This window comes from Delphinus delphis, chromosome 8 (assembly GCF_949987515.2).
Source record: "Delphinus delphis chromosome 8, mDelDel1.2, whole genome shotgun sequence".
Lineage (NCBI taxonomy): Eukaryota > Metazoa > Chordata > Mammalia > Artiodactyla > Delphinidae > Delphinus > Delphinus delphis.
In genome coordinates this window covers 27,827,242-27,840,715 of record NC_082690.1, presented here as the reverse complement: position 1 = coordinate 27,840,715, position 13,474 = coordinate 27,827,242, and the positions used below count along the sequence as shown (strand labels likewise).

Here is a 13,474-nt window from a genome sequence, read left to right as displayed (position 1 = left end):
GCTCCTATATAGGGTGCATATATTTACAATTGTTATGTCTTCTTCATGGACTGATCCTTTGATCGTTATCCAGTGTTCTTCCTTGTCTCTTGTAACAGTCTGTATTTTAAAGTTTATTTTGTGTGAGATGAGAATTGCTACTCTCTCCTTCTCTTCATTTCCATTTGCATGGAATATATTTTTTCCATTCCCTCACTTTCAGTCTGTATGTGTCCCTAGAGCTGAAGTGGGTCTCTTGTAGACAGTATATATACATGTCTTGTTTTTGTATCCATTCAGCCAGTCTGTACCTTTGGCTGGAGGATTTGATGTATTTGCATTTAAGGTAATTATTGATATGTATGTTGCTATTGTTATTTTCTTAATTGTTTTCAGTTTGTTTTTGTAAGTCTTTTTCTTCTCTGTGTTTCTTGCCTAGAGAAGTTCATTTAGCATTTGTTGTAAAGCTATTTTGGTGGTGCTGAATTTCCTCTTAGCTTTTGTTTGTCTGTAATGCTTTTGATTTCTCAGCTGATTCTGAATGGGAGCCTTGCTGGGTAGATTAATCTTGGTTGTAGGTTTTTCCCTTTTATTACTTTAAATTTATCCTGCCACTCCATTCTGGCTTGCAGAGTTTCTGCTGAGATATCAGCTGATAACCTTATGCGGATTCCCTTGTATGTTATTTGTTGCTTTTCCCTTGTTGCTTTTAATATTTTTTCTTTGTATTTAATTTTTGTTAGTTTGATTCATATGTGTCTCAACATGTTTCTCCTTGGGTTTATCCTGTATGGGACTCTCTGTGTTTCCTAGACTTGGGCAACTATTTCCTTTCCCATGTTAGGGAACTTTTCAACTACAATCCCTTCAAATATTTTCTGACTCTTTCTCTTTCTCTTCTTTTTCTGGGACCCCTATAATTCGAATATTGGTTCCTTTAATGTTGTCCCAGAGGTCTCTGAGACTGTCCTGGTTTCTTGTTTTATTCTGTTCCACTGCAGTGATTTCCCCCATTCTGTCTTACAGCTCACTTACCTGTTCTTCTACTTCAATTATTCTGCTACTGATTCCTTCTAGGGTAGTTTCATTTCATTATTGTTCATCACTGTTTGTTCTTAGGTTCCTCTAGTTTTTTGTTAATCATTTCTTGTATATTTTCGATCCGTGCCTCTATTCTGTTTCTGATATCTTGCATCATCTTTACTATCATTACTCTGAATTATTTTTGGGTAGATCGCCTAGTTCCTTTTCATTTATTTGATCTTGTATGTTTCTATCTTGCACCTTTGTCTGCAGCATATTCCTCTGTTCTTTCATTTTGTGTAACTTACTATGTTCATTGTCACCTTTCTGCAGGCTGCAGGGTCGTAGTTCCTCTTGCTTCTGGTGTCTGCCCCCTTGTGAGTGATGTTGGTCCAGGGGCTTGTGTAGGCTTCCTGGTTGGAGGGACTGATGCCTGTGCTCTGGTGGTTGGAGCTGGGTGGGCAGGGCTGTGGCAAGAGCTGTATTTTGGGTGTCTCGAGCATAGGATGACTTTTGGCAGCCTGTCTGCTGATGGTTGGGGTTGTGTTCCTGTCTTGCTGGTAGTTTGGCCTGAGACATCCAGCACTGAAGCTTGCAGGCTGTTGTGGGGAGCCAGGTCTTGCTGCTGAGATGAGAACCTCTGGGAGAGCTCACACTGATTAATATTCTCTGGGGCCAGGAATTCTCTGGAGGTCCAGTGGCCAGGACTTCATGCTTCCACCACAGGGCTCAGTTTCAACCCCTGGCTGGGGAACCAAGGAAGAACTTGCAAGCCACGTGGTGTGGCCAAAAACAAACAAACAAAAAACATCAAAAAAACCCAGAAAAGAGACAAAAACCAAGAGAAACAGAAAACTAAAAAGAAGCAAACAAAACCAAAAAGATCCCAAAAAACCCCACAAATAATAAAGTAGACAACCACCAACCAAACAAAAATACCTCAAAATGAAAACAAACAATAGAAACATAACTAACAAAAACAAAAGAAAAACAACACAAAAAGCAAAGACTACAAAAAATAAACACACAAAAATGACAAGAAAACAAAGTGAAACAAACAGAAAAAGAGAAAAAAAGCTCCAAAACAGAAAAGAAAAAAAAGAAGACAAAAAGAAACAAAAATGACAAAACAAACAAAAAAACCCAATAGACCAATAAAAAATACGTTTAAAATTTTAAATGAATTAAAACAGCAAAACAAAACAACAAAATAATCCCTGGGGGCTCTGCTATCTGTGTCTATGCCCCCATGGTGAGCCATTTCCAACCTCCACCTCCCCAGGAGGCCCTCAAAGACCTTTCAGGTAAGTTTCTGGACCTGCTGTGGGCAGTGTGGTTGCAACACAGATTCTGACCTGCCCCAACTCCCATGTGCACATGTTCCCAAAGTCCACAGCTGCCAAAGCTAGACCCATCTCAGTTCTGGAAGCACTCATCTCTTCAGTTGTTCTGCAGGTGTTGGATATACCAGGCTGATCATGGGGGTTAAATCTGTGGCTTGTGCAGCTGCACGGAGAGATTTTAATTCCTCTTCCTTAGTCGTACAGCCATGGGGGCTCAGTTTTGGTTTCGGTCCCATCTCGGTGTGTGGGCTAACCTCAAGCATCTGCTCTCCACCCAGGCGAGTGGGGGCAAAGGCAGCAACTGAGTGGGAGACTCTTACTCGCTTAGGTGGGATTGGCCACAGGTGGTGATCGATTGGGGCATGCATGCTTGCTCAGGCAGGAGGGAATAAGGTGCCTATGACTGGGGCATGTGTACTTGCTCAGGTGTGAGGGGGACAAGGTTGCAATGACTGGGGCGTGGGCACTCTGTTGGGAATCCCTCCCAGTGGCCATGGAGGCCAGGGCTGGCATGTGGGGAGAGAGGCTGCGATGGGGGCCCCGCCCCTTGTGTGCCACTCAACAATGGCACCTTGCTTCTAAGGCAGTCCTACTTCTTCCAGGAGCATTCCCAGCTGCAGAGCTCCTCACTCCCGTCCCTTCAGGCCGTACAGGACTGCCAACAGCAGTCCTCTCCCTGGGTCTGCTCTCCTAACATCTCGTGTCAGCACCCAGCCCCTGCCCACGTTGGCAGACACCCATCTCAGGCTGAGGTGTGCAGGGCTGTGGTACAGACTGTCCATGGAAGTCTTGTTTTCTTCTGACTGCCACAGATCAGCCACTGTCCTTTCTTACAATAGCCCCTGAATCCACCCCTTTCAGCATATTTTGCCACTGGTAAGGGGGCCTCCCTGGGTTTGGTAATCTCTCCTCTCCTTCAGCTCCTCCCCAGGAGTGTGGATTCCATCCCGTTTCCTCTTTTCCTTTTCTTCCCTTTCTGTCCTTCATCCTACCTGGTTACACAGGGATCTTCTCTTGTCCTTTTAGGTGTCCAGGATCCTGTGCTAGTGTTCAGCAGGTGCTCTATGCAAATTGTTCCACTTGTAGATATATTCTCGATGTACTTGTGGGGAGAAGTGAACCCCAGGTCCTCCTATTCCACCCTCTTGACTGCTCTCAGCTCCTTATTTGTTCTTTGTGTTGTATCTGAAACAGCTTTTCTACCCCATGTGTGTACCTTTATTCCTTATTTATTTCTAGGAATGCCCTTCCTACTCTTATCTTTTATTATAGAAATCCAACTCATTTTTTCAGCCTGGTTTGTGAAATTTTCCCTGACCTCACATTTAGAGGCAATCGTTCCTTTTTTTTCATTTTTATATAACTTTTTAGCTGTTTATAATATTTATCAAATATTATCTTTGTTATAATTATTTATGTCTTTTTATCCTCATTCTCTTAGATGGCAGTGTTTTTGAGGGTAGTTTTATTTTTTCCTTTCTCATAATTGTAGAACTGCACCTTGCATATATAGGCACTCAAGTATATGTTGAATTTTAAATGTATTTATGATTTTTATATATTCAAGGAATAATATGTAATTTTATAGTTAGAAATCATTGTAGTAGCAATAAGTATTCTGTCATAACCATGTGAAAAGTATAACTGACATTTAATATTGGAATTTAATTTCAGTAGTAGAAGATGGTGGTTTAAGCTGGCTAAGGAAGTCTTACCAAAGAATGAAGGAACAAGCTGAGAAACAAAATAGAAATTTAGAAGACATTGTAGCTGAAAGATATGGGGTAAGTATTAAGGAGATACATATTATTTTCAGAGTTATATGAGAAATTAACTTTGTCAGTGTTTTGTGCCAGGAAACACTTTTGAATTGACTTGATACTAAATTTCAAATGTGTATATTGCTATAGCCATTTTTTCCTTTTCATTTTTATGTAAACCTATGTAGCATATTTGAATATAAAACTCAATGAATATAAAACTTAAGTATGTAAAATTTAAGTATGCATGTGTTTAATGTAAAAGCAACGTTTTCTTCTTGTGAGGAAATTTAAATAATATAGGAAAGCCTCCATAGTATACCTCTGGACATAACCACTGTTAAAAATTTTGTATATATCAGAGATTTTATTTTATTTCAGAGTTTTTGTTGTATTCCGGAGTTTCAGATTGTAACAGTTTTTTTGTTGTTGTTTAGAGAGTGTGCTTTTAAAAAGTGATATTTATTTTTTCTTCCAGTTTTATGAAATATACTTGACATACTTGACATATACTTGACATAACAGCACTATATAAGCTTAAGATATGCAGCATAATGATTTCACTTACATACATCATGACATGATTACCAAGTGTGTGTGTGTGTGTGTGTGTGTGTGTGTATGTGTATGTACAAAACAATGGAATCATGCAGCAGTATATTTTAGAACCAGCTCCCCCATTTACCATGGGTGAATAATCTTTCTGTTTCAGTAGCTATTGATATCCTGTTTTTCTTTTTTAATTTCAGAAGAAAGAAGGCTTAGGAAGGAGTAGGCAAACAAAGAAAGTGAGAGAGAAAAATTATCCTTTGTTTTAAGAGAATCTTTGTTAATATTTTGATTTTTTTTTAGATTTTTTTCTGGTTATTATATACTTTTAAAATAAACAGTTTCATAAAAGTAGGCTCGGGCTTCCCTGGTGGCGCAGTGGTTGAGAGTCCACCTGCCAATGCAGGGGACACGGGTTCGTGTCCCGGTCTGGGAGGATCCCACATGCCGCGGAGCGGCTGGGCTCGTGAGCCATGGCCGCTGGGCCTGCGCGTCCGGAGCCTGTGCTCCGCAACAGGAGAGGCCACAACAGTGAGAGGCCCGCGTACCGCAAAAAAAAACAAAAAAAAAACAAAAAAAACCCAAAAAAAAAACAGGCTCATAGAATACATCCTGATTCTTTCACTTACACAAACAGACATAGTTGGTTGCCAGTAAATGTATATATTTTAATGACCTCTTAATATTTACATATATATATTTATATGATTTTACCATTATTTATTTAATTGTCAGTGGAGGGACATTTATATATTTTTATTTTCTCCGCTGTTAAACAACACTGTGCTGATCATCTTTTCCAATGCATTTTTCATACTTACCTGGTTATTTTCTTACATGAATTGCTAAAAGGGAAATTGTCAATTTAGAGGATATAGACACTTAAAATGAGATATGTATTGCAAAATTTCTGTACAGAAATATTGAAGAAATTATACTGTCAGTAAAATGACTTTTGTTACATGGTTTTCAATAGTAGTACTATCATTCTTTATACTCTGTGCTACTGTGATTGGTAAGCAGACTTTTTCTTTGCTTTTATTTTTATACATTTGTTTACTAGCAAAGTGGGATATTTTTTCATATTTTTTTGGCCATTTGATTGATTATTGATGGTATTTACCCATTTGGGGATATTAATTTAAGACCTTTTAATAAGTCTGTTCAAATTTCTTCCTGTTAGTTTCATGTTCATTTTTTACTTTGTTTATATTTGCTATGAATATATTTTAAATATTTTTACGAACAAAACCTATCAGGTTTTTCTTTTATGACTTAATGTTATTGGTATAATTCATTGACAGGCCTTCTCCACCCCCAAGATCATAAAAATGCACACCTATATGTCCTTTGAGAACTTGTTCAGTTTTATTTTTATGGATAGCTTTAATATTTTTGAAATACATATTTGTGTATAGTTTAAAGTAAGCATTTAACTTTCCTTAAGTCTTTAGATAGTCATTTATAATATATTGAATGAATTATTTTTTCCCACTAATTAGAAATGATACATTTATTATATATTACATCATTTTTTATAAAATCAGTCTATTTCTTTACTCTCAAATCTATTTTATTGATTTTTTTGTTGTTTCCTGGAATTAGTATCATACTATTTTAATTACTGTAGTTTTCAGTAACTCATGCAGATAGCAAATAATTAGTGAACACCTACTATGTGACAGGGTAAGTCTCCTTTTATTAGTCACTAAAAAGTAACTTTACATTCTTATGTGTGCTTTTTTTTGTTGTTAAATTTAGAATCAATTTTGTCAAGTTCAAGCTCAAAAGAAACAGTTTTCCAAAATACATTATAAATTTACAACTCATTTTGGAATTTTGATTTAAATTTAATTAAATGTATAGATAAATCAAAGACAATTAGTAGCTTTGTAATGTTGAGTAATCTCATCCTAAAATACTGATTATTTCTCAATTCAAAATTTTTTAAAATTTTTATTCGAGTAGGGTTGTTTTACAGTGTTGCATTAGATTCTACTGTACAGCAAAGTGTATCAGCTATACCTATACATATATCCCCTCTTTTTCGGATTTCTTTCCCATTTAGGTCACCACAGTCAATTCAGATTTCTATTTATGCTCTTCAGTACATTTCTCCATTCAGTTGTTAATGCATGTATCCTAAGATATTTTTATTTTTTTCAATTGTATGCTGAATCTTTGTTCTCTTATGTTTTCTGACTTGCCTGGTGCTAGTCTGCCCATTTTTTTTTAACTCTTGTCATTAAATCTATAGGGTTTTTTTTTTAATTGGGTTATATGGGAATATAGTTATATGCAAATGGTGATTACTTTTGCTTTTGCTACTCGGTATTACAATATTTCAACTTTCTTGTATTCTTGAAGTAGAATTTCAGAACTTTGATTAATAACACTTTTCTTTCTGTGTTTAAGTGATAACTTCTCGCATTTAAGATGAAGATTGTCATCTTTAGAAAGTATCTTTGCATTCAAAGTTTATTCAAAAGTGTTTTTTTGTTAATTTGCTTTTGCTTTTAAATTAGGAATGGGTATCTAAATTTTATGAAATAACTTTTTTGGTATCCTTTGATATAACTGTGATTTTTTTTTTCTTTTGTTAATGAGATGAATTGCCTGAATACATTTCCTAACATTGGACCATTCTTGCATTCTTTGAATCCTATTTGATTATGGCATTTCCTTTAATATACCACTACATTAAATTTGTTAATATTTTATTTTGAATTTATATCTTTATTTATACATAACATGGCCTTTAGTTTCCTTCTTATGTTTTTTTAGGGGTTATTATGAGTTTATGTTTTGAATTGTGGACTTTTATATAAGTTCTTTATTTTTAAACCTTCGTCTTTTAGATTTTTTTTTGATGTGGACCATTTTTAAAGTCTTTATTGAATTTGTTACAGTATTACTTCTGTTTTATGTTTTGGTTTTTTGGCCGTGAGGCATGTGGGATCCTAGCTCCCCAACCAGGGATTGAACCCTCACCCCTTGCATTGGAAGGTGAAGTCTTAACCACTGGACCACCAGGGAAGTCCCTTATGTAATTTCTTAATGCTCTAGAACAGTTAAGAATCACAGAGTGAGGCATTTTGACATAGTAGTTAAAAACATTGGCTTTGTAGTCAAATAGTCCTGAATTTCAATACAGTGTTTGTTACTCTTGCTATGTGACCTTAGCTTCATTTTTATTTTTCATTTTAAAAACACAGCTATTAGTATCAATATCATAGAATTGTTGTGAACATTAATAATAATTTGAATGCTTTTTATCTGCCAGGTACTGTTAAAATACTTCATGTATAATTAAACTTATTTAATACCCATAATTGTACTATTTTCTTGTTTGGTAAATGAGGAAACTGAAGCAGACAGAGTTTAAATAAACAAGATTACGTAGCTCATGAGTAAATTTGAACCTAGGCATTGTTTGTAGAGCCCACTTAAATGATACAAAAGATGTAGTAAAATAAGCATTGGGTCAATTGTGGTAACTGCTGTTTTGGTTTTTATTATTACCATATTTTATTTAATCTAAGAAGCCACTAATTGTAGATACATCGTTAATTTATGTATCACCAAGAAAAAAAGAAGTTGCCTATGAGGCAATGCTTAAATTATGAAAATATTCCCCCCCACTGCCATCAGTTTCACTCTGTTGATGTTGTCATTAAATTTAAGAAACATGTTAAACCTGAATTTTTAAAATAATTTGAAAAAATGAAATATAATGGATTATCTCTGCCTAGACTAAGATGACAACTTTCCATCTCAACTCACATATTTTATTGAAATAATTTGAAATTTTAATTAGTTTACTATAAATTTAAAAAATATGCATGTGATTCTTGACAGTTATATTCTTCACAACTACAAGAACAATTATTTAGACTATTGCTATTTGGTTTATAGCATGCATTCCTTTTTTCAGAGATCTTTGCCCTAATTCATTTATGGTTTGGCTTAATGATCCTGAGTAATTTTCCCCCCAGAATTAGTAAGTGATTTACTTTTTGATTCCTTTCATTTTGGAAAATGACTTTCTTTTGTCCATGTCAAGGAAGGATAATTTGACTGAATTGAATTCTGTATATAGAATTACTATTGCCTTATAATTTTTTATCAAAATTTGATCTTTATTCCATTATCTTCTAGCATTTAGTATTGTAAGCAAATAGTTGATAGCAGTCTGACTTTCTTTCCTTTGTAGGCAATGTGTTATTTACCTAACTCACGTTTGTTTACATGCTCACACTCCCTTCTCCCCTGATCCAATCTTTGTGAAGAATTTTTTTTCTGAATGAATTTTGAGACTCAGGAATTAGGATTTTTTATGTATGAGTCTTTGTATGCTTCACTTTCTCTCCTCCCCTAAGGCTGTTGGGTGAGCCCTTTGGATCTAGAAAGTTAGCTGAGGAAATTTTCTCTCTTTTTTTTGTTAATGCTCCTATTATCTTTGCTTTTTTCTTTCTGAAAGTACTAGCATATGCATATTAGATTCTGTAGAATTAATTGTTCATGTGTCTTCTCCCTGTAACTTAAATCAATTTACCATTTTTTCCTAAGTATAGCAAATTCCCAGGCTAGTGTTGAATTCACAAATTTGGATTCAACACTTTCTATTCTTCTACTCACTACATGCATAGTTTTGAACATAGTTTAATTATAAGTCTTTATTATTCTTGAATGGCTCTTTTTTATGAGAATCTATTTTGTTTTAGTATTTTAGTAACATCTTGACTGTCACTGACTGTAGGAATTATTATTATTATTATTTTTTGCGGTACACGGGCCTCTCACTGTTGTGGCCTCTCCCGTTGCGGAGCATAGGCTCCGGACGCGCATGCTCAGCGGCCATGGCTCACGGGCCCAGCCACTTCGCGGCATGTGGGATCTTCCTGGACCGGGGCACGAACCCGTGTCCCCTGCATCGACAGGCGGACTCTCAACCACTGTGCCATCAGGGAAGCCCCATAGGAATTATTATTATTTTTTAATTATGTTTTTATTGTTTTCTGAATTACATTTTGTTTTAGTGCTGGTCATTTGGTCAAAGGGCTCCTTTTGAGCTCCCAGGATTTTTTCATTATTTGGTAATTTTTCATTGGTTATTCATATTTTTTTAAGTATTCATTTTATGGTAGTGTGTTTCCTTGCTAGGGCTGCCAAAACACAGCTCCACAGGCTGGGTGGCTTAAACAACAGAAATTTTTCTTACAGCTCAGGAGAATGGAAGTCCAAGATCAAGATGTTAGAGGGTTTGGTTTCATCTGAGGCTTCTCTTCTTGATTCATAAATGACTGCCTTCTTGCTCTGTCCTCACATGAACTTTTCTCTGTGTGTGCACATTCCTCATGTCTCTTTGTGTGTCCAAATTTCTTCTTCTTACAAGGACATCAGTCATACTGGATTAGGGCCTAACCCAATTACCTCATTTTAACTTAATCACTGCTTTAAAGATCCTGTCTACAAATGTGGTCATATTCTGAGGTACTAGGGATTAGGGGTTCAACATATAAATTTGGGGGGGACATATTTCAGGCCATGTCAGGTAGGATGACTGTATGGGTCTTTTATTACCCTTTGTTGAGTTTTTCTTTCGTTGTGCTACATGACAGTGTATCGTGACACAGTGGCATGTGGGGTACAAGTCATTGAGCCATTTTTAATTTTAAATATCTTGTTTAATTTTTCCTCCTTTCTAGTCAATGGAAATCTTCCAGTTGAAATTAAAAGAAGCTGAGAAAACTGCGTTTATGAAAGAAGACTGCAGACGAGAACGGTGGAGGAAACCAGCATACTCAGAGAGAGCACAAAGTAGTCAGGAAAGTAGAAAATCAGACTTGGTAAAATATAATAAAAGTTCAAGAGATAGATATAATACAACAGATATTGCAAAGAATATCAATAAAGATAAGTTTAGTGGTGATGAAAAAGATAGTAGATCTGGGTCTTTAGAAGCATGTAGAAGAGAATTGAGTCCAAAACAAAATCAAGAGTTTTCTTCTCATATAAATTTGAGACCTAAATTCTTAAGACCCTCTGATGCAGAACTGTCATTTCATAGCAAGGACAGAAATTTTGAACCATCTAGTTCATCTTCAGCACTGGTCTCTCAGGATTCTGTACATTGTGGTTTTCAAAAATCCACAGAGAACAGTGAGGAAAGTTTATCATGGTGGAGTCGATCTGATGAGAGAGAAGGAGACAGGAAACATTCAAATCGAAAACCATTAGAAACCAGTCACAGTGTTGACCGTGGACAAGTTTCAGAAGACGTGAGAGAAAAATCACAGGGTGAAAGCTTGAGAGAGGACTCTCTGAAAAAAGAACACCTACAGGATACAAAGTCTTCGCTTGCTGGGTATTTTTTCATTTATTTTTTAAACTGATAAATGAATATTAAGGTCCAGAGGATTCAGGGAACTGAACTGTATTTTTAGAGCATCAGTTACTAATTAGATATGAGTTATGATTTTCTATTTCTTAAATTCAATGGAAGAGATAGGATATGTACTTTTAACAATTCAGTAGTTCCGTTTTGTGAATTGTATTTCATTTCACAGTATATTTAACAAAAAGAGCTGGAAGATGAATTCAGTAGCTATATAGTCCCTCAAAATTTATTGCTTTTTTGCAATCTAAAAAACTAAATGAGTTTAGTAATTCTTTTAAATGGATATGCCACAAGAAATATTTTGGTAGATTTTGTTAGTACTGCCATATTACTTCCAAAGGAAATTGCTGCATTTTAAAGTATAATCATAATTGTAAATATTGCATGCCTACTGGAGGTCTGGGAGACTGAAGGAAAATATGCTGCCATAGCCCAAATATAAAGTGGAAAAGATATGTGAAATATCCTGCAGAGGGAAGCATGAATTTTGGTGGTGGTTTTGCAGAGAAAGAAATCCACTTTGATAGTTGTCAGGTTTTAAAGCTAATGTTAGAGGTTTTTTTTTTATACACATATCTTAAAAAAAAATTATTTATTTAGGCTGCACTGGGTCTTAGTTGTGACATGTGGGATCTTTAGTTGCGGCATAAGGACTCCTTAGTTGAGGCATGCATGCAGGATCTAGTTCCCTGACCAGGGATCAAACCCAGATCCCCTGCAGTGGGAGCACAGAGTCTTACCCACTGGACCATCAGGGAAGTCCCCTAATGTTAGAGTTCTGAAAGCAAAATATAGATAGGATAGTGGTTGTACCCATAATGATTAGGAAAATCGGCAGCACTTATTGGTTTTATTATTCTTGTACCTGTAGCACTTATATATAGGGCTGAGTCAGTCGATCAGGAAACCCAGGTTGAATGGGATCAAACCTAGGAAAACTTGCTTTAGCCATAGGGCTGGCACTATTTGAAATAGCCATAAATAGAAAATGAGTATCCAAAGGATAATAACTAACTTATACTTGAATGATCATTAAAATATGTTTTAAAATACCACCAAATGAATGGGACACTGAAGGAAGAGGTTTTAGGAAATAATAGAATTCATTGGTGGCAGTAGTAGGTATAAGCATTGTGGTTTGGGGTCATGAGTCTGGTAAATCACTTTTGTTAGTGACTCCATCTGAAGCTGTGGATTATAGAGCACAGTGTGTAGCTTTCAGTAGGAGGGAGGCAGGGAAGCTGGCAAAATCTGGACTGAATGATGGGAGGCCCAGTCACATGGGCTCTGGTTCACGTCAGGGCTTTGTTCCCAGGAAGCGAAAGGAGAAATCCAGTTGTATTGACCGGATAAACATGGTAGGGATTAGAGAATGTCTAAGGCTGTATACATATATAATTGTCCGGGCTTCACTCCAGGTAGTCTGGAAGGTAGACTGTTTCCAGTCACCAGTTGCCAGTGGGATGAGGCTCTTATTTCCTGATATCATTAGGGTTGGCTTAACATTTGGGTGATCTGTAGATTTTTACTTCTGTGACTGCAGCTAAGCAGAATATGTAAGCAATCTTACATTGTTAATATTCCTTCTGGTTCTATAATTGCTTCATGTTTATATGTTGTAAGCTTCTGATAGATATACTGTAATACAGGAACTCATTGAAAGCTTTATGTTTTGGTCTGAAGACAGTATTCTTTGTTAGCTGTGTTAATTTTGATGTTACAGATGTTTTGAGGCTTTCCATGAATTCCATGATTGGCTGGAGAGGGAAAGGACAGTCTAGGAATATTCCACATATATGTAAACAAAAAAGAATTCCTGAGCATGTAGAGTGGTATAAAGTGAGAAACCAAGTGTGGGACCTTGAAGAATGCCTGTTTTCAGGGAGTGGAAAGATTCAGTGAAGGATTGTTAGAAGCTGTTAATTTGTCTGAACATTATCCTGGGTATATGTTGAATTCTTTATAAAATGCCAGAATTTTAGGGAGCTTTAGAACCAATGAATTTTAGAACTAGGAAAAAATCATAGAACTGATTTTATAACTATGAGAAATTATAGACTGACCTGGGCATTTTCCAGATGCAGAGACTGAGGCAACTGAGATTGTGACTTGCACAGTGCTATGTAACTGGGGTTGCCAGATTTAGCAAATAAAAATGTTTGGACATACTTAAACTAAAAAAATATATATTTTTTTTACCTGAAATTCAAATTTAACTGCGTGTCATGTGTTTTATTTGGCAACTGTACGTAGCACTTGGCCATTTCTTGGGTCTGTGACCTTTTAAATATTTAAGTATTAAATATTTACCCTTGTAGTCATCATTTCTGTTGCTCTTGCTTCCTTTGGGTTTATCCATGTTTCAGTCTGGTATACTTTTTTTTCTGCCTGAAGGCTTTTCTTTAATATTCTTTCAGCTT

The 13,474-nt window shown here is 36.0% G+C and overlaps 1 protein-coding gene across 1 annotated transcript in view; it reads left to right on the top strand.

Moving 5' to 3' along the window:
* Window positions 1-13,474, top strand: part of CWF19L2 (CWF19 like cell cycle control factor 2) — a 194,905-nt gene that overhangs the window by 62,099 nt on the left and 119,332 nt on the right. Inside the window, exons 7-8 of the mRNA XM_060018021.1 lie at window positions 4,020-4,129; window positions 10,363-11,021. Coding sequence (XP_059874004.1) covers window positions 4,020-4,129; window positions 10,363-11,021 — 769 coding nt within the window. The remainder of the gene's footprint in view (window positions 1-4,019; window positions 4,130-10,362; window positions 11,022-13,474) is intronic.